At 43.6% G+C, this 21,727-nt stretch overlaps 1 protein-coding gene across 1 annotated transcript in view; it reads left to right on the forward strand.

The window, feature by feature from the left end:
* The window catches only part of LOC139382557 (platelet-derived growth factor D-like), an 82,920-nt gene that overhangs the window by 29,631 nt on the left and 31,562 nt on the right, over positions 1–21,727 (forward strand). The window contains exons 2-3 of the mRNA XM_071126665.1: positions 18,597–18,786; positions 19,256–19,433. Coding sequence (XP_070982766.1) covers positions 18,597–18,786; positions 19,256–19,433 — 368 coding nt within the window. The remainder of the gene's footprint in view (positions 1–18,596; positions 18,787–19,255; positions 19,434–21,727) is intronic.

Raw genomic sequence — 21,727 nt, forward strand, 5'->3', positions numbered from 1 at the left:
CAACAGGTCCCAGACATGCTCAATGGGATTGAGATTCGGGCTCTTCGCTGGCCATGGCAGAACACTGACATTCCTGTCTTGCAGGACATCACGCACAGAACGAGCAGTATGGCTGGTGGCATTGTCATGCTGGATGGTCATGTCAGGATGAGCCTGCAGGAGGATGTCTTCCCTGTAACGCACAGGGTTGAGATTGCCTGCAATGACAACAAGCTCAGTCCGATGATGCTGTGATATTCCACCCCAGACCTTAACGGACCCTTCACTTCCAAATCAATCCCGTTCCAGAGTACAGGCCTCGGTGTAACGCTCATTCCTTCGACAATAAATTAGAGTCCGACCATCACCCCTGGTGAGACAAAACCGCGACTCGTCAGTGAAGAGCACTTTTTGCCAGTCCTGTCCAGCGACGGTGGGTTTGTGCCCATAGGCGACGTTGTTGCAGGTGATGTCTGGTGAGGACCTGCCTTACAACAGGCCTACAAGCCCTCAGTCCAGCTACTCTCAGCCTATTGCGGACAGTCTGAGCACTGATGGAGGGATTGTGCGTTCCTGGTGTAACTTGGGCAGTTGTTGTTGCCATCCTGTACCTGTCCCACAAGTGTGATGTTTGGATGTACCGATCCTGTGCAGGTGTTGTTACACGTGGTCTGCCACTGCGAGGATGATCAGCTGTCCGTCCTGTCTCCCTCTAGCACTGTCTTAGGTGTCTCACAGTACGGACATTGCAATTTATTGCCCTGGCCACATCTGCAGTCCTCAAGCCTCCTTGCAGCATGCCTAAGGCATGTTCATGCAGATGAACAGGGACCATGGGCATATTTCTTTTGGTGTTTTTCGGAGTCGGTAGAAAGGCCTCTTTAGTGCCCTAAGTTTTCATAACTGTGACCTTAATTGCCTACCGTCTGTAAGCTGTTAGTGTTTTAATGACCATTTCACGGGTGCATGTTCATTAATTGTTTATGGTTCATTGAACAAGCGTGAGTTTACGTACACACACACTCTGAGAGAGTCAGACTCAGAGCCACCTACAGCATGCATACACCTTCACTGAGTGACAGACACGTACAAACACTGTTGGTAAATCTGCTTGTCTACCTGGCTGGGTTCTAGCAGGAGTAGAGTTTATTGAATATCAGACCTAACCCCTCTGAGCTTTACCAATGTTGAGCAGAAAGTGTGTGTGTGTGTGTGCGCACACTCCCTCTGAGTTGTACTGATATCTGACAGTGATATTTTGACAGCTATCCTGCTCCTGAAATCTGCACCCTGTCTGTCTGGCTTACATCAGCTGTGTATGACGCACAGGCCCTGCAGTGTGTGTGTCAGTGAGCTGCATACATGTGTGAGTACAGAGATAGATGTATGTCACACTGTGACTTGGCCTGTCCTCAGAGGGTTACGATGAGAATGGGACGTAATGTACTGTCACTGTGGGGACGATGTCATCGATGCACTTATTGATGAAGCCAGTGACTGATGTGGTGTATTCCTCAATGCCATCAGAGGAATCCCCGACCATATTCCAGTCTGTGCTGCAAAACAGTCCTGTAGCTTTTCATATGCTTCATCTGACCACTTTTTTATTGATCTAGTCACTGGTGCTTCCTGCTTTATTTTTGGTTTGTAAGCAGGAATCAGGAGGATAGAATTATGGTCAGCTTTGCCAAATGGAGGGCGAGGGAGAGCTTTGTATGCTTCTCTGTGTGTGGAGTCAAGGTGGTCCAGAGTTATTTTTATTTATTTTTTCTCTGGTTGCACATTTAACATGCTGATAGAAATGTGGGAAAACGGATTTATGTTTCCCTGCATTAAAGTCCTAGGAGCGCCTCTTCTGGACGAGCGTTTTTGTTTTTGTGCTTATGGCGGAATACAGCTCATTCAAGGATGTCTTAGTGCCAGCATCAGTCTGTGGTGGCATGTAAAAATACAGATAAACTCTAGGTAGATAGTGTGGTCTACAGCTTATCATGAGATACTCTACCTCAGGTGAGCAATAGCTCGAGACTTCCTTAGATATCGTGCACCAGCTGTTATTTACAAAAATATATAGTCCGCCGCCCGTTGTCTTACCAGGCGCCGCTGTTCTATCCTGCCGGTACAGCGTATAGCCAGCCAGCTGTATGTTGATAGTGTCGTTGTTCACCCACATCTCATGAGATGTTAGTTTTGAATGTCCAGTTGGTAGTTTAATCTTCCGCGTATGTCATCGATTTTATTCTCCAAAGATTGCATGTTTGCTAGCAGAATGGAAGGAAGTGGGGGTTTATTCGATCGCCTACGAATTCTCAGAAGGCAGCACGCCCTGTGGCCCCCTTTTCACCTCCTCTTCACGCAAATGACAGGAATCTGGGCATGTTCCCGAGAAAGCAGTATATCATTCGCATCAGACTCGTTAAAGGGAAAAAAGGATTCTGCCAGTCCGTGGTGAGTAATCGCAGTACTCATGTACAGAAGTTATTTTCAGTCATAAGAAATGGTAGAGGCAACATTTTGTACAAGATAAGTAAAAAAATAAGTTACAAACAACACAAATAAATTAACAAAAATAGACAATCTGTTGGGGAGGCGTAAAACGTCAGCCTTGTTCTCTGGCGCCATTTTATTATCTACTGATGATATGTGTTTTATATCTACCATCTACTGATGATATGTGTTTATATCTACCATCTACTGATATGTGTTTTATACCTACCATCTACTGATGATATGTGTTTTATACCTACCATCTACTGATGATATGTGTTTTATACCTACCATCTACTGATGATATGTGTTTTATACCTACCATCTACTGATATGTGTTTTATACCTACCATCTACTGATGATATGTGTTTTATACCTACCATCTACTGATGATATGTGTTTTATACCTACCATCTACTGATGATATGTGTTTTATATCTACCATCTACTGATGATATGTGTTTATATCTACCATCTACTGATATGTGTTTTATACCTACCATCTACTGATGATATGTGTTTTATACCTACCATCTACTGATGATATGTGTTTTATACCTACCATCTACTGATGATATGTGTTTTATACCTACCATCTACTGATATGTGTTTTATACCTACCATCTACTGATGATATGTGTTTTATACCTACCATCTACTGATGATATGTGTTTTATACCTACCATCTACTGATGATATGTGTTTTATATCTACCATCTACTGATGATATGTGTTTATACCTACCATCTACTGATATGTGTTTTATACCTACCATCTACTGATGATATGTGTTTTATACCTACCATCTACTGATATGTGTTTTATACCTACCATCTACTGATGATATGTGTTTTATACCTACCATCTACTGATATGTGTTTTATACCTACCATCTACTGATGATATGTGTTTTATACCTACCATCTACTGATATGTGTTTTATACCTACCATCTACTGATGATATGTGTTTATACCTACCATCTACTGATATGTGTTTTATACCTACCATCTACTGATGATATGTGTTTATATCTACCATCTACTGATATGTGTTTTATACCTACCATCTACTGATGATATGTGTTTTATACCTACCATCTACTGATATGTGTTTTATACCTACCATCTACTGATGATATGTGTTTTATACCTACCATCTACTGATATGTGTTTTATACCTACCATCTACTGATGATATGTGTTTTATACCTACCATCTACTGATGATATGTGTTTTATACCTACCATCTACTGATATGTGTTTTATACCTACCATTTACTGATGATATGTGTTTATATCTACCATCTACTGATGATATAAAACACATATCTACCATCTACTGATGATATAAAACACATATCTACCATCTACTGATATGTGTTTTATACCTACCATCTACTGATGTTGGGACTCGGAATAGACGAAGGAGAGAAGAAGTTGAATTGCTCTGTGATTATGGTTTGGGTCACAATTTCTTCTGGGTCCGTATGTATCAAGTGTATCAGAGTGGGAGTGCTGGTCTGGGAGCGCGGGTCTGAGAGTGCTGATCAACTGTACATCATAATGAATAAGATTACACAGGAGAATCTGATCCTAGATCAGCACTCCTACTCTGAGACATACAGCCCCAGGACTGCTTTCTTTAACAACTGCCAAGAAAAGCTCGGAACCCCAGCCTTGTATAACATATATAGCAAGAGAGAGAAGGGAGGGGAATGCATTGCATAGTGCTGTCACACAGTAGTGGAACCCACCAATTGTGAGAGAAGAGATGGAGGGGGTAGAGGGAGTGAAGAAGAGCATAGGAGGTGAAGATTGGAGGGAGAGGGGGGGTGGGATGAGAGGTGACGGCGGGGGGGTGAGAAGTGACGCTGACCAAAGCTGACACCCCTCGGCATGCAGCGTTACCCCAGGGGAGGAAGAGTAGCAGTGTGTGTGTGTGTGTGTGTGTGTGTGTGTGTGTGTGTGTGTATGCGTGACTAAATCAGAGGAAACGGGGGAGGGATGCAATATTACAAGCTGAGGTGTCAGGAGGGATGGCAACGTGGCAAACACACACACATGCTAAAAAGCTGAGCAAACACGGGCCTTGACTATAGCCTGCAGCCTCAGGGGAGGGAAAGGATTTAATTGGCCCACAGTGGAGATGTTCAGTCAACTAGACTTCCAACCACATCAAGGCCAACACACACAGACACAGACACAGACACACACACAGACACAGACACAGACACAGACACAGACACAGACACAGACACACAGACACAGACACACACACAGTGGCAGGTTGTTAAGCAGCGGTACTTTTCTAATGGGGAAATAATTGACATAATGTAAATGACATGTGAGCGTCAAACACACACACCCAGATGTTTATCCATATCTGTCCATGGCCCAGCACAGGGCTGTGGCTGGACTATGCAATGTGACGGTGTTAGAGAGTATTCCAGGTCCACTGCTGTAGAGAATGACTGTGTCCTCTCTGTCTTATGTGAGCAGTCACCCAGAACACTGACAGATTACTGGGGGCTGCAGGACACAAATTAATGGAAGGACGCAGGGGTGTATACATGCATAAGCAACACGTACACACACTCCGCTGACACTCACACCACGTGCATCCGCACACACACACACCATTAATAACGAGGTCTATCAATGCGTTTTTGTAAAAGAGCATGTGTACACAATCACCTACCTGGACAAATAATGGCGGGACAAACTGGCCATTCATTTTCCAGGATCAACGTTTATTGATACTCTCGTTTTAGTAGTGTCTGTTCTACGTGTATCTTGAGTAGTTGAGGCATAAAAAGGATATTGTTAGAAAAATGAAGTCCTTTATCACAGCATAATAATGTCTGTGTGTTGGTGTCCATATGACTGATTTCCGTTGGACCAAACCTCAAATACAAATAGCGAGTTGAAACCGCTTGTCAGGGAATAAAAATGTGATCTTTCAACTTTATGGGTGTGACAGGCAGAGAGGCAGGGGCTTGGTGTGTGTAAACCGTAGAGCTTTTTGGGTGTGACAGGCAGAGAGGCAGGGGCTTGGTGTGTGTAAACCGTAGAGCTTTTTGGGTGTGACAGGCAGAGAGGCAGGGGCTTGGTGTGTGTAAACCGTAGAGCTTTTTGGGTGTGACAGGCAGAGAGGCAGGGGCTTGGTGTGTGTAAACCGTAGAGCTTTTTGGGTGTGACAGGCAGAGAGGCAGGGGCTTGGTGTGTGTAAACCGTAGAGCTTTTTGGGTGTGACAGGCAGAGAGGCAGGGGCTTGGTGTGTGTAAACCGTAGAGCTTTTTGGGTGTGACAGGCAGAGAGGCAGGGGCTTGGTGTGTGTAAACCGTAGAGCTTTTTGGGTGTGACAGGCAGAGAGGCAGGGGCTTGGTGTGTGTAAACCGTAGAGCTTTTTGGGTGTGACAGGCAGAGAGGCAGGGGCTTGGTGTGTGTAAACCGTAGAGCTTTTTGGGTGTGACAGGCAGAGAGGCAGGGGCTTGGTGTGTGTAAACCGTAGAGCTTTTTGGGTGTGACAGGCAGAGAGGCAGGGGCTTGGTGTGTGTAAACCATAGAGCTTTATGGGTGTGACAGGCAGAGAGGCAGGGGCTTGGTGTGTGTAAACCGTAGAGCTTTTTGGGTGTGACAGGCAGAGAGGCAGGGGCTTGGTGTGTGTAAACCGTAGAGCTTTTTGGGTGTGACAGGCAGAGAGGCAGGGGCTTGGTGTGTGTAAACCGTAGAGTGAGAGGTTTCAGTCTCGCTAAAATCTGTCAGAAATAAGGCCAGTGTGTTTATTATTTTAAATTTAACTAGGCACGTCAGTTCAGAACAAATTCTTATTTACAATGACAGCCTACACCGGCCAAACCTGGGCGCTTATGGGACCTCCCAATGACAGCTGGTTGTGATACAACCTGGATTCGAACCAGGGTGTCTGTAGTGACGCCTCTAGCACTGAGATGCAGTGCCTTAGAACACTGCGCCACTCGGGAGCCCGATTCTATGGGCTTATTTTGTCCCTAAGTTTCGTCGCCTGCCTTCTCGCCTTTGGGACAACGACTCCCATTGTTATGGCGATGACTGATCTTTATATACAGATCTCTGGTGAAAATGGGAGGTGCACACAGTGGAGCGAAGGAGACCAAAAATATCACATGAGAACAAGCGGACATAAACTCATTAAAAAAATAACAAAACTTTGATTCTTGGGATAAAGGCACTTGGAATATAAAAACATTTTAATTAATAAAATTAATTTGATATATCGCTCAGCCCGATCTGTTCTTGGAAAGGATACAAAATTAATATGAGTTTAAAGTGTTTAAAGTTTAAAGCATCTTCCAGCAGCAGGATGTAATGTTCTATCAGCTCCCTGGAATCTATTTCTGCTGCGAGTGACGATCACACCAACACAACACCGTCAGCAGGACAATTAGACTACATTAACACAGTGACATAGACAGTTTGTGTTGGTGTGTGTGCGTGTGTGCATTACAAACTCAGCAAAAAAAGAAACGTCCTCTCACTGTCAACTGCATTTATTTTCAGCAAACTTAACATGTGTAAATATTTGTATGATTCAAAAACTGAGACATAAACTGAACAAGTTCCACAGACATGTGATTAACAGAATTGAATAATGTGTCCCTGAACAAGGGGGGGTTGGGTTCAAAATCAAAAGTAACAGTCGGTATCTGGTGTGGCCAACAGCTGCATTAAGTACTGCAGTGCATCTCCTCCTCATGGACTGCACCTGATTTGCCAGGTCTTGATGTGAGATGTTACCCCAATCTTCCACCAGGGCACCTGCAAGTTCCCAGACATTTCTGGGGGGAATGGCCCTAGCCCTCACCCTCCGATCCAACAGGTCCCAGACCTGCTCAATGGGATTAAGATCCGGGCTCTTCACTTGCCATGGCAGAACACTGACATTCCTGTCTTGCAGGAAATCACGCACAGAACGAGCAGTATGACTGGTGGCATTGTCATGCTGGAGGGTCATGTCAGGATGAGCCTGCAGGAAGGATAACTCAAGAGGGAGGAGGATGTCTTCCCAGTAACGCACAGCGTTGAGATTGCCTGCAATGACAGTCCGATGATGCTGTGGCACACCACCCCAGACCTTAACGGACCCTTCACCTCCAAATCAATCCCGTTCCAGAGTACAGGCCTCGGTGTAACGCTCATTCCTTCGACAATAAACTTGAGTCCGACCAGCACCCCTGGTGAGACAAGACTCGTCAGTGAAGAGCACTTTTTGCCAGTCCTGTCAGGTCCAGCGACGGTGGGTTTGTACCCATAGGCGCTGTTGTTGCCGGTGATGTCTGGTGAGGGCCTGCCTTTACAACAGGCCTACAAGCCTGCAGTCCAGCCTTCATAACTATGACCTTAATTGCCTACTGTCTGTAAGATGTTAGTGTCTTAACGACCGTTCCACAGGTGCATGTTCATTGAACAGGGAAACCGTGTTTAAACCCTTTACCCTTTTCAGCTTTTATTTATTTCATCACATTCCCAGTGGGTCAGAAGATCACATACACTCAATTACTATTTGGTAGCATTGCCTTTAAATTGTTTAACTTGGGTCAAATGTTTCAGGTAGCCTTCCACAAGCTTCCCACAATGAGTTGGGTGAATTTTGGCCAAATACTCTTAACAGAGCTGGTTCAGGTTTGTAGGCCTCCTTGCTCGCACATGCTTTTTCAATTCTGCCCACACATTTTCTATAGGATTGAAGTCAGGGCTTTGTGATGACCACTCCAGTACTTTGACTTTGTTGTCCTTAAGCCATTTTGCCACAACTTTGGAAGTATGCTTGGGGTCTTTGTCCATTTGCGACCAAGTTTTAACTTCCTGACTTGAGATGTTGCTTCAATATATCCACATAATTGTCCTACCTCATGATGCCATCTATTTTGTGAAGTGCACCAGTCCATACTGCAGCAAAGCACCACCAAAACATGATGCTGCCACCCCCATGCTTCACTGTCAGAATGGTGTTCTTCGGCTTGCAAGCATCCCCCTTTTTCCTCCAAACATAACGATGTTCATTATGGCCAAACAGTTCTATTTTTGTTTCATCAGACCAGTGGGAATTTCTCCAAAAAGTACCATCTTTGTCCCCATGTGAAGTTACAAACCGTAGTCTGGCTTTTTTATGGCAGTGGCTTCTTCCTTGCTGAGCGGCCTTTTAGGTTATGTCGATATAGGACTTGTTTTACTTTTGTACCCGTTTCCTCCAGCCTCTTCACAAGGGCTTTGCTGTTGTTCTGGGATTGATTTGCACTTTTCGCACCAAAGTACATTCATCTCTAGAAGACAGAACCCGTCTTCTTCCTGAGTGGTATGACAGCTGTGTGGTCCGATGGTGTTTATACTTGCATGCTATTGTTTGTACAGATGAATGTGGTACCTTCAGGTATTTGGAAAATGCTCCTAAGGATGAACCAGACTTGTGGAGGTCTACATTTTTTTTCTGAGGTCTTGGCTAATTTATTTTGATTTTCCCATGATGTCAAGGAAAGAGACACTGAGTTTGAAGGTAGGCCTTGAAATACATCCACAGGTACACCTCCAATTGACTCAAATGATGTCAATGATGCCTATCAGAAGCTTCTAAAGCCATTACATAATTTTCTGGAATTTTCCAAGCTGTTTAAAGGCTCAGTCAACTTAGTGTATGTAAACTTCTGATCCACTGGAATTGTGATACAGTGAAATAATCTGTCTGCAAACAATTGTTGGAAAAATACGTGTGATGTACGAAGTAGATGTCCTAACCAACTTGCCAAAACTATAGTTTGTTAACAATACATTTGTTGAGTGGTTGAAAAACGAATTTTAATGACTCCAATATGTAAACTTCCGACTTCAACTGTAACTTGCAAATCCGGGTTAGCTTTCAATATCTTTGTATGAGATTAAATGAATTGGATAGCAGGGATCTTCTTAGCTAGCCAGTTTGAGTTGAAACATTATCGATAGCAAGCTGGCTAATGTTGCATCCTATCATCAAACATTATCGTCAGGTATAGTCTGTAGGTTGACCGGTCATTTTTTAGTCGAGCAGTTGTAAAAAAAAAAAAAAAAATGGTTTCATTGCGCGTCTTGGCTTGATTGACGCTTGTCTCAGTGGAGTGGACTCTGGGGGTCCAGAATATTTTACAATGTTGCAGGTTGTTAGCGCTTCTGGCTGGACCAATTTGATGGTTGATACAATGTTTCAAGTTCCTTGCAGACAGGCCATTTGTACCTGCAGGCTCAAATGTTTTTATTTGTTGGCTTTATGTAGGCTTTTTGTACATAGTTGACAATGGCAATATAAGTTACTTTTAGATTTGTACAATTTTCATTTACATATAACTTTTATTTATCACATGACAATGATTTTGAAATAAGCCGACTTTATTATGAAATAAATAAAACTGTTCCACGAAAATGTGCATGTGAAAATCCTAACTGGCACGCAGATCGGTAGAAATGGTAAGATAAATTGGCACTCCAAATGGAAAATGTTGCCTACCACAGGTGTAGCCTATTAGCCTAGTAATCTGCAAACCATCATGCTTGTAAGTTTGTTGTATTTAATTCATTCCTTGCCATCTTGCGCAATATTGTTGAAAGCATTAGAAGTTTGCACCAACTTTTTGGAAGGCCATTTCCCCTCCTAGGCCGGGCATGCATTGCAGACTTGACAACATGTCCGCAACACATAGCAGCTGGGGGCGGACCACACCTTGTTGTCGCTGGGCAATTGGACATCGTTGGCAAAGGTGGGCATGTAAGTAATCCGTCCCCAACCCATCCATACCCGCCGTGATGCAATTGACGGGTATGATTTCTCACTCATCAGTTTTCACCATTCATTCACCAAACTACAAATCTTGATTTGGACGAGACTGACTTTTTTGACCAAAATGACACTTTGTTGTCAATTTTGACACTAGAATGAAGACCCACATAGGTTGTTTATAAGCAGATAAGTTGGTAGTTCTCTTCAAAGTAGTCAAAAGTTTAGTATTTGGTCCCATATTCCAGGCACGCAATGATTACATCAAGCTTGAGACTCAACAAGTCACTTATTTATTTATCTGTTATTTTACCAGGTAAGTTGACTGAGAACACGTTCTCATTTACAGCAACGACCTGGGGAATAGTTACAGGGGAGAGGAGGGGGATGAATGAGCCAATTGTAAACTGGGTATTATTAGGTGACCGTGATGGTTTGAGGGCAAGATTGGGAATTTAGCCAGGACACCAGGGTTAACACCCCTACTCTTACGGTAAGTGCCATGGGATCTTTAATTACCTCAGAGAGTCAGGACACCCGTTTAACGTCCCATCCGAAAATCAAAAGAAATCAGCCAAGACCTCAGAAAAAAAATTCTAGACCTCCACAAGTCTGGTTCATCCTTGGGAGAAATTTCCAAACGCCTGAACGATAGTATGCAACTATAAACACCATGGGACCACACAGCTGTCATACCGTTCAGGAAGGAGACACGTTCTGTCTCCTATTGATGAACGTACTTTGGTGCGAAAAGTGCAAATCAATCCCAGAACAACAGCAAAGGCCCTTGTGAAGATGCTGGAGGAAACGGGTACAAAGTATTTATATCCAAGTATACCGAGTCCTATATCGATATAACCTAAAAGGCCGCTCAGCAAGGAAGAAGCCACTGCTCCAAAACCGCCATAATAAAGCCAGACTAAGGTTTGCAACTGCACATGGGGACAAAGATCGTACTTTTTGGAGAAATGTCCTCTGGTCTGTTGAAACAAAAATAGAACTGTCTGGCCATAAGGACCATCGTTATGTTTGGAGGGAAAAGGAGGAGGCTTGCAAGCCAAAGAACACCATCCCAACCGTGAAGCACAGGGGTGGCAGCATCATGTTGTGGGGGTGGTTTGCTGTAGGAGGGAGTGGTGCATTTCACAAAATAGATGGAGGAGGAATAGAGGATAGAGGAAGAAACATTATGTGGATATATTGAAGCAGAATCTCAAAACATAAGTCAGGAAGTTAAAGCTTGGTCGCAAATGGGTTTGCAAATGGACAATGACCCCAAGCATACTTCCAAAGTTGTGGCAAAATGGCTTAAGGACAAAAAAGTCAAGGTATTGGAGTGGCCATCACAAAGCCCTGACCTCAATCCTGTAGACAATTTGTGGGAAGAACTGAAAAAGCGTGTGCGAGCAAGGAGTCCTACAAACATGACTCAGTTACACCAGGTCTGTCAGGAGGAATGGGCCAACATTCACCCAACTTATTGTGGGAAGCTTGTGGAAGGCTACCTGAAACATTTGACCCAGGTTAAAGGCAATGCTACCAAATACTAATTGAGTGTATGTAAACTTCTGACCCACTGGGAATGTGATGAAAGAAATAAAAGCTGAAAGAAATAATTATCTCTAGTATTATTCTGACATTTTCACATTCTTAACATAAAGTGGTGATCCTAACTGACCTAAAACAGGGAATTTCAACTAGGATTAAATGTCAGGAATTGTGAAAAACTGAGTTTAAATGTATTTGGCGTATGTAAACTGTAACTGAGGTTTGGCTTATGTATTTGGCTTATGACTTCAACTGTAACTCTCTCTCACTTCTCAATTTTTGAAGAAATGTATTTGTTTGAAACTGTTCAACTATTGTCTTTCTCTCTCTATGAGTCAACTACTCACCACACTTTATGCACTGCAGTGCTAGCTAGCTGTAGCTTATGCTTTCAGTACTAAGTTCATTCTCTGATCCTTTGATTGGGTGGACAAATATGTCAGTTCATGCTGCAAGACCTCTGATAGGTTGGAGGACATCCTCCTGAAGTTGTCATAATTACTGTGTAAGTCTATGAAAGGGGGTGAGAACCATGATTCTCCTGGGTTTTGTATTGAAGTTAATGTACCCAGAGGAGGACAGAAACATGCTGTCCTCTGGCTACACCATGGTATTTGGTATTTTTGGTATTTGGCATTTTATTAGGATCCCCATTGGTGCTACCTTACAGAGTGCTGTTGAGGCTACTCTAGACCTTCATTGCAAATCAATTATTTGGTGATGTGAATATGTTTAGTATAGTTTATTTTTATAACTTTTTTTAATGTTTCACTTTTTATTTTTATGAAATTCACTGAGGAGGATGGTCCTCTTCTGAGTAGCCTCCACTGCTGTCCTAAATTCTTTTGGACTTTTGGACACTGTATGTCATGCACACACGCACACGAACACAAACTGTCTATGTCACTATTTTAATGTAGTCTAATTGTCCTGACGGTGTTGTGTTGGTGTGATCGTCACTCGCAGCAGAAATAGATTCCTGTGAGCTGATAGAACATTACACCCTGCTGCTGGTAGGTGTGACGATCAGGTTAAGCACAGTGAGGCAACACTACACACACACACACACACACATAAGCATGCACGCACACACAAGCACACACAATCCTACATAATGTGAGGGTTGTGTAAGTGTCAGAAGTCAGATCTGTTTAATGAAGTGTGATGTGTATCTAATTGGAGCATTGTGACTCAGCCTGCTCTCCACGTGATTATATCAGATCTATTGAGATCATGCCTTTTTAGACAGTTTGTACAACCTTAATATTGACTAAATCTCTATGGCTCTGAAGACAACGCTGTTTTGTTATTCATAGTGTATTAAATATTTTGTGAACGAGCGCAGATACACACGCAAACACACACACACACACACACACACACACACACACACACACACACACACACACACACACACACACACACACACACCAGGGTTTCCGTTAGGGAAATGTGGTGCTGGACATTTGACCAGCAGCATTTTAATTTACCGGACCCATATGCATTGGGTGCACAACCTGATTAGTGTGTCCACCCACAGTGCTCAGAAACACACAAATCACATGTACATGATGGTCATTCATATTAACACAACCTGATTAGTGTGTCCACCCACAGTGCTCAGAAACACACAAATCACAGTTACATTATGGTCATTCATATTAACACAACCTGATTAGTGTGTCCACCCACAGTGCTCAGAAACACACAAATCACAGTTACATTATGGTCATTCATATTAACACAACCTGATTAGTGTGTCCACCCACAGTGCTCAGAAACACACAAATCACATGTACATGATGGTCATTCATATTAACACAACCTGATTAGTGTGTCCACCCACAGTGCTCAGAAACACACAAATCACATGTACATGATGGTCATTCATATTAACACAACCTGATTAGTGTGTCCACCCACAGTGCTCAGAAACACACAAATCACAGTTACATTATGGTCATTCATATTAACACAACCTGATTAGTGTGTCCACCCACAGTGCTCAGAAACACACAAATCACAGTTACATTATGGTCATTCATATTAACACAACCTGATTAGTGTGTCCACCCACAGTGCTCAGAAACACACAAATCACATGTACATGATGGTCATTCATATTAACACAACCTGATTAGTGTGTCCACCCACAGTGCTCAGAAACACACAAATCACATGTACATGATGGTCATTCATATTAACACAACCTGATTAGTGTGTCCACCCACAGTGCTCAGAAACACACAAATCACAGTTACATTATGGTCATTCATATTAACACAACCTGATTAGTGTGTCCACCCACAGTGCTCAGAAACACACAAATCACAGTTACATTATGGTCATTCTTATTAACACAACCTGATTAGTGTGTCCACCCACAGTGCTCAGAAACACACAAATCACATGTACATTATGGTCATTCATATTAACACAACCTGATTAGTGTGTCCACCCACAGTGCTCAGAAACACACAAATCACATGTACATGATGGTCATTCTTATTAACACAACCTGATTAGTGTGTCCACCCACAGTGCTCAGAAACACACAAATCACATTTACATTATGGTCATTCATATTAACACAACATGCAAGTCGAGGATGCAACAATGTGCCAAAAAGACGAGTAACGAACAGTTAAATTATTAGCCTGTCAATCTACTATCCCCCATAGTAGAAAAGTGTACCTATTTTATTGGTCAGCTTGTCGAGAAAGAAATAGCATATTCCAAACAGACTCTGGGACAGCTGTGGGATGATACAGGAGATCCCAAATTCATACAACCAGTCGGCCAAGGCTACATCCCCAAAAATGAAAAGCCTTGAGGCTATTGCATCAGATCAGCACGTTTAGCTTAGAATGTTGTTTAACTGTTATTTATTCACGTTATAAACGCAACAATGCTCACAAGGCAGTAGTAGCCTAGGCTGCGTGGGAATGTTCGTTCAGTTAGTGGGAAAACAGTGTTGTCAAAAGCGCACCTCATGCCATTGATTTCATGTGACAGAGATTAAAATATCCGTTCGAAATTTAGAATGAGGGGAGATGTAATATGAAACAACTAGCATGGGTTGCTAATATGACTAGGATTGTGCCTTTGGCTACTAGACAATGAAAGAAAGTTGATATAGTATAAAATAATTGCCTCCACAGTCTGATTTTGGCTAGGCAATTAAGTATATGTTTTGAAAATGTAAACTGCCTCCAGCTCATTGCAAAGTGGTGTGTGACGCGCTGATGGAGCCTGCCTTCAGTTGACTTTGCATTTGCTGTTTGATATGCTGACAGGTTTTCCGCTCAAAGGCTCTGTATCTGTAGGCTGTACGCGCGTGATAAATAAAATCCACAACGACTATACTGTACACGAGCGCCAATTTAATTCCACCAAATTATGCTAATTAACCTATAACCAATTTAATTCCACTAAATGATGTAATTAACCTATAAACCGATAAACTGGACCAGTCGAATGTATTTCCATCAACTGGTATCTCCTTTTAATGCATAGGCTAAAAAACATTATTTTGCAACGAGATTTTTTTTTCTTCATCTCCTGAACAAAACAAAAAAGCCAGCGATTAGGCCTACCGGCAAACGCGCGCAGACACACACACACACACACACACACACGCACACACATGCACACACAGGGACTGCGTGACCTGCTGGGCTGACTGAGCTGTATTTTCTGAGGTGTATGTGGTTTTAGCGGAGAGTTGCAGCATGCATAATGAGGTTTGGGCCTACACCCCTGGGTTATGAGTTTAGCAAACACAGCTGAGACCGGATGAGATGTCTAGCTCTCCTCTCTCGTTTTATTCTCTTTCCTGCCCTCCTCCCCCATCCCTTCCTCCCTCCTGTCTTTTCCTCTTGTCATGCATGTCATTTAGAAGTAACATTTGTTGTGAAAGCAGTGAGATCTCCCGTTTTTACCAATTCGATTTCAGATCCTGACGTTCTCCAAACATCAAATTCCAAAGTGTTTTTGACACCATGGGTAGCTCTTCCTGCTCTGCATAATTCCGAATGGTTAAGGTTTTGGGAAAAAATATATAAAAATGAGTGTGTACCACTGGGATTGACCACGTGATCTTCAGATCCTGAGTCATGGGATTACTCCCATCCGTCACCCCCGTCCACAACGCCAAGCCTACTTGATGGTAATATCAAAAACAGTACAGTATGAAGATAGGCAGGAACTGCTTATCCAATAGAAATCACCAATCACGCTTGTAGGCGATGTCATGGCGACATTGGATAGCCAGTCACATGCTCAGAAACACGACCATTAGACCCAATGACTTCTCTCGCATAACTGCACATGTGCAGGCCTTCAAATCAAAGGCACTCCTCCTATAACGTTTTAAAAAATATTTTTTTTACAAAAATAAAACATTTGTCCGTTTGTCACTTTCACAAGATTGGAGTTAGAATAATAACATTTTCAACAATTTAAGACATTGGCTCGAATCTATGTTGTTTCTTTAGATTTCAAGAAAATTAACAACTAAGGGAAGAATTCTTCACTTCTCTCACTGACTTCTCAAACCCCAAAACCCCGGCCTGGTCTACTTGGTCTGTTTCGTAAGCATTCCTGGAAGACTCGCAATGTTGCACATCTGGATTTAAAAACTCTGGTAATAGCACTCATTGTTGCCCCTAGTGGACGGTTAAGGCATCTCCTGACGTCCTATTTCGAAGTCAATCTTGAGTGATCTGGCTGGTGAGAGTGGGAGAGTGTCTAATGGCATTGTTCCACTCTGTTAATCAGAGGTCTGGCTGTGATGTCCATTCAGTCGTGAAAGTGCTTACGCGTCAGGAACCATCAGCCAATGAGGTCACAGGGGATTGGTCCTGAGGGGCCAGAGCAGTAGGCCATGTTATGTGTGTATCAGCGCCTTGGATTCACTCTAGAAATCTAGGATTATTCTAAAAGTTAACAATCCCAATTTTGTTTAAATGTCCACACCCCTATTTAGAATCATATTCCTGCTGTTCACATTGTCCTCTCTCTGCTGGCTCTTTGTCCTCTCTCTGCTGGCTCTTTGTCCTCTCTGCTCTTTGTCCTTTCTCTGCTAGCTCTTTGGCCTCTCTCTGCTAGCTCTTTGTCCTCTCTCTGCTGGCTCTTTGTCCTCTCTCTGCTGGCTCTTTGTCCTCTCTCTCTGCTGTCTCTTTGTCCTCTCTCTCTGCTGGCTCTTTGTCCTCTCTCTCTGCTGGCTCTTTGTCCTCTCTCTCTGCTGGCTCTTTGTCCTTTCTCTGCTGGCTCTTGGTCCTCTCTCTGCTGGCTCTGTGGGAACCCCAAGACTCATTCTGCCACCTCTCATATTCACTTATTCTCTCTCCGCTCTCTCCCTCGCTCCACTCCTCCCCTGCACAATCACTCGCTTCTCTGCTGCCACAGCAGCACGCCTTACAGAGCAGAGAAGTCATTTCTTTCTTTCTTTCTCTTTCTCCTCTCTCTCTCCAGCTCTAACCCACTGTGTATTAAAACTGTCAGAAACACAGCAAGAGGTCAGCTTCCATTAGTCTGAAAAGGTCACGAGGCTCATGTTTTTCTATTTCTAATGCTGACTATACTGGATCAGATGGTACTACTGATCATATAGTGCAGCTGCGTATGGTAGAGGATGAAAGGGTTTAGTGTACTCACTACACAGACAGACAGACACACATACTGACTGTATCCTTGGATTAATTGGGTTTAAGGCCATTGATGATGTAACTTCTACTTTATATGTAAATGGTTTAATTTTAGAGTTGGATTGGCCACTCCATGCATCACTGCTCTCCCCCTCCTCTTTCTGTGCTGTGTGCTCTTTGTACGCACATGGCGTAATTAACATCACTATGGATACAGGCGCTACAGTACACCAGTTCACTCGCTAGGGAGAGAGACATGAGGGAGGCAGAGTTGGAGGGAGAAATGGAGGGAGGGGGCGAGAAGTGTGTTTCTACAGAAACAGACATGGTTGATAGATGTTAGCGATCATGTGTGGTCGAGCAGATATTCGGTCTTTCCTCATTTGACGGCACTCACTAATCCTGTGCCCCTGTATGGGTCATAATAACTACTTCCACTGGGTGAGAGAGGTAGAGAGATGGATTCATGTCCTGGGATTCGGTCACAGAGCATTAGGACGAATATTTAGGAATATGAACTGTATTTATTGGAATAGTTTAGTTTACAGTTTTTCTTTGTTTGTCCAAGTCCTGTCTCTCTCTGTCTCTCTCTGTCTCTCTCTCTGTGTCTCTCTCTCTGTCTCTCTCTCTGTGTCTCTCTGTCTCTCTCTCTGTGTCTCTCTCTCTGTCTCTCTCTCTGTGTCTCTCTCTCTGTCTCTCCCTCTCTGTCTCTCTCTCTGTGTCTCTCTCTCTGTGTCTCTCTCTCTGTCTCTCTCTCTCTGTCTCTCTCTCTCTGTCTCTCTCTCTCTCTCTCTGTCTCTCTCTCTGTGTCTCTCTCTCTGTGTCTCTCTCTCTGTGTCTCTCTCTCTGTCTCTCTCTCTGTGTCTCTCTCTCTGTGTCTCTCTCTCTGTGTCTCTCTCTCTGTGTCTCTCTCTCTGTCTCTCTCTGTGTCTCTCTCTCTCTGTGTCTCTCTCTCTGTGTCTCTCTCTCTCTCTCTCTCTCTGTCTCTCTCTCGGTCTCTCTCGCTGTCGCTCTCGCTGTCTCTCTCTCTAACTCTCTCTCTTTATCTCTCTGTAACTCTCTCTGTGTCCCTGTGTGTGTGTTGTATCCCAGAGAGTAAATTCACTAACCTATACCAGTTGTAACTGCTAACAGACAGCAATCACCTTACAGACTTGTACCGGAAAGAAGAGGTCGTCACGGTAACTGCAGCTGGGGGAGCCATCCAGAGCCCCCGCTTCCCGAACGCCTACCCCCGGAACCTGCAGTTGTCATGGAAACTACTGTCGCCCCACAACACCCGCATCGTCCTGGAGTTTGACTCCCACTTTGCGCTGGAGGAACCAGAAAACGAAGTCTGCAGGTGATTGAGGGAGGAGAGGATAGAGAGGTAGAGAGAGATTGAAGCGCCAAGGAGAGAGAAAGTTGGCTGAGTTTGTAACGGATGAAAGGGGAGAGGGAGAAGGCTGGCATCCCTCTGATGGGGGGTATCGACATCTACAGAGTCTAAAGAAAGGAGGAATGGATGAAAGGGGGATGGAGGGATGGATGAATCTTACCTTCTTTGCAGTAATGAAGAATATGTCCTTGAGGGTGAGAGGAGTGAATTGACTTTTAATCCCCAAACCAAAGGCAGCTGTCTTCGTAAGCATTTTAGACGAGAGAGAAACAGAGAGCGGGAGAGATGAGGAAAGAAAAAGAGAAACATAGGGAGGTGTCTCTTCAACAATGAACCATTTTCTACTGAACAGTGATGATTAATTGATTGATTAATTCATTAAATCCATTGATTGACAGGTTAGTGACCCTCTTCTCTCCCCCTTCCCTCCCAGGTATGACTTTGTGGAGGTGGAGGACATCTCAGAGACCAGTACTATTGTCTGGGGGAGATGGTGTGGTCAGAGAGTCCCCCCACGCCTCACCTCCAAAACCAACACCCTCAAAGTCACCTTCAAGTCAGACGACTACTTCGTGGCCAAGCCTGGCTTCAAACTCAACTACTCTCTACTGGTGAGTGAACACCGGGATGTGACTGCATCTCATTCCACAGAGATGGTGCTGAAACGCAAATACCTAAGGCTGGTGTTATAACTGCCAATGAATCTCTTATGCGATCCTTATGACAGTCTAATGTAGTCTGTGTGACAGAGGGTTCAAGTACGGTGCTACCAAAATCCTTCCTGAGGTAACTAGCTGTGGGAATTAAGAGATGACTAAACCCATTAACGTCTGTTTCCTTTGTAAGATCTCTAACTTGATTAAAGAGGAGGGAGAGGGAGGGGTGGAGGGAGGCTGAGTATGTGCTCTTTAAAAAGCCCAGTCTGGATAAGAAGATTAGATTTGTCACAACATCAGTAGTTAAATAGTGGAGGGAGATTTAGATCAAATCAAATCAAATCAAATCAAATTTTATTTGTCACATACACATGGTTAGCAGATGTTAATGCGAGTGTAGCGAAATGCTTGTGCTTCTAGTTCCGACAATGCAGTAATAACAAGTAATCTAACTAACAATTCCAAAACTACTGTCTTGTACACAGTGTAAGGGGATAAAGAATATGTACATAAGGATATATGAATGAGTGATGGTACAGAGCAGCATAGGCAAGATACAGTAGATGGTATCGGGTACAGTATGTACAAATGAGATGAGTATGTAAACAAAGTGGCATAGTATAGTATAAAGTGGCTAGTGATACATGTATTACATAAGGATACCGTCGATGATATAGAGTACAGTATATACGTATGCATATGAGATGAATAATGTAGGGTAAGTAACATTTATATAAGGTAGCATTGTTTAAAGTGGCTAGTGATATATTTACATCATTTCCCATCAATTCCCATTATTAAAGTGGCTGGAGTTGAGTCAGTGTCAGTGTGTTGGCAGCAGCCACTCAGTGTTAGTGGTGGCTGTTTAACAGTCTGATGGCCTTGAGATAGAAGCTGTTTTTCAGTCTCTCGGTCCCAGCTTTGATGCACCTGTACTGACCTCGCCTTCTGGATGATAGCGGGGTGAACAGGCAGTGGCTCGGGTGGTTGATGTCCTTGATGATCTTTATGGCCTTCCTGTGACATCGGGTGGTGTAGGTGTCCTGGAGGGCAGGTAGTTTGCCCCCGGTGATGCGTTGTGCAGACCTCACTACCCTCTGGAGAGCCTTACGGTTGAGGGCGGTGCAGTTGCCATACCAGGCGGTGATACAGCCCGCCAGGATGCTCTCGATTGTGCATCTGTAGAAGTTTGTGAGTGCTTTTGGTGACAAGCCGAATTTCTTCAGCCTCCTGAGGTTGAAGAGGCGCTGCTGCGCCTTCTTCACGATGCTGTCTGTGTGAGTGGACCAATTCAGTTTGTCTGTGATGTGTATGCCGAGGAACTTAAAACTTGCTACCCTCTCCACTACTGTTCCATCGATGTGGATAGGGGGGTGTTCCCTCTGCTGTTTCCTGAAGTCCACAATCATCTCCTTAGTTTTGTTGACGTTGAGTGTGAGGTTGTTTTCCTGACACCACACTCCGAGGGCCCTCACCTCCTCCCTGTAGGCCGTAGATGTGTCGATGTTCCCTTGGCTTTCAGACACATTATGATCACTAGAGAGACAGAGGTTTTTATTCCACCCTCTAAAGCATTTGACTATAAACACACACTCCTCTCCATTCTGAAAGATTCTGGAAGTGTCTCTCTCTGTCTCCCTCCACCCCTCTCGCCTGGAGAGGTAGGCATATACAGTACATGCCAGTTGTTATCCCTTCTCCACAGTGCATCGTCGTCTTCGTCCATGTTCTTTTTCATCCCTCTGCCCTTGTGTGTAACTGACTACTGTGTGTGTCCTGGATTCAGTCCTATGTAGCAAAATCTGAAATGGCATTTTTTGTTTTTACATTGGATAAAGGTAGAGACTCCGAGCTAGAAAATGAAATATTGTACACTAAGGTTAACATTAGGCTATAACTAGCAATACAAATGGCTTTCTGAGATACAAATAATATTACTACACAGATCATACATCTAACGTTAGCTAGCGAACCAGCCAGCTAACATTAGCTAGCGAACCAGCCAGCTAACATTAGCTAGCGAACCAGCCAGCTAACATTAGCTAGCGAACCAGCCAGCTAACATTAGCTAACGAACCAGCCAGCTAACATTAGCTAGCTAGCTAAACAGACCGCTTTAAATTACAATGAAAACAACTTTCTGACAAAATTAGAAATATATAATATCTGAAAATGTAGGTAGCTTGAGTCTCTTACCTGTATACATGGATGAACGCTTCTCCTTCTCTGTCACGGATGCCATGGTTACC

The sequence above is a fragment of the Oncorhynchus clarkii genome, chromosome 24, assembly GCF_045791955.1.
Source record: "Oncorhynchus clarkii lewisi isolate Uvic-CL-2024 chromosome 24, UVic_Ocla_1.0, whole genome shotgun sequence".
NCBI classification, from domain to species: Eukaryota; Metazoa; Chordata; class Actinopteri; order Salmoniformes; family Salmonidae; genus Oncorhynchus; species Oncorhynchus clarkii.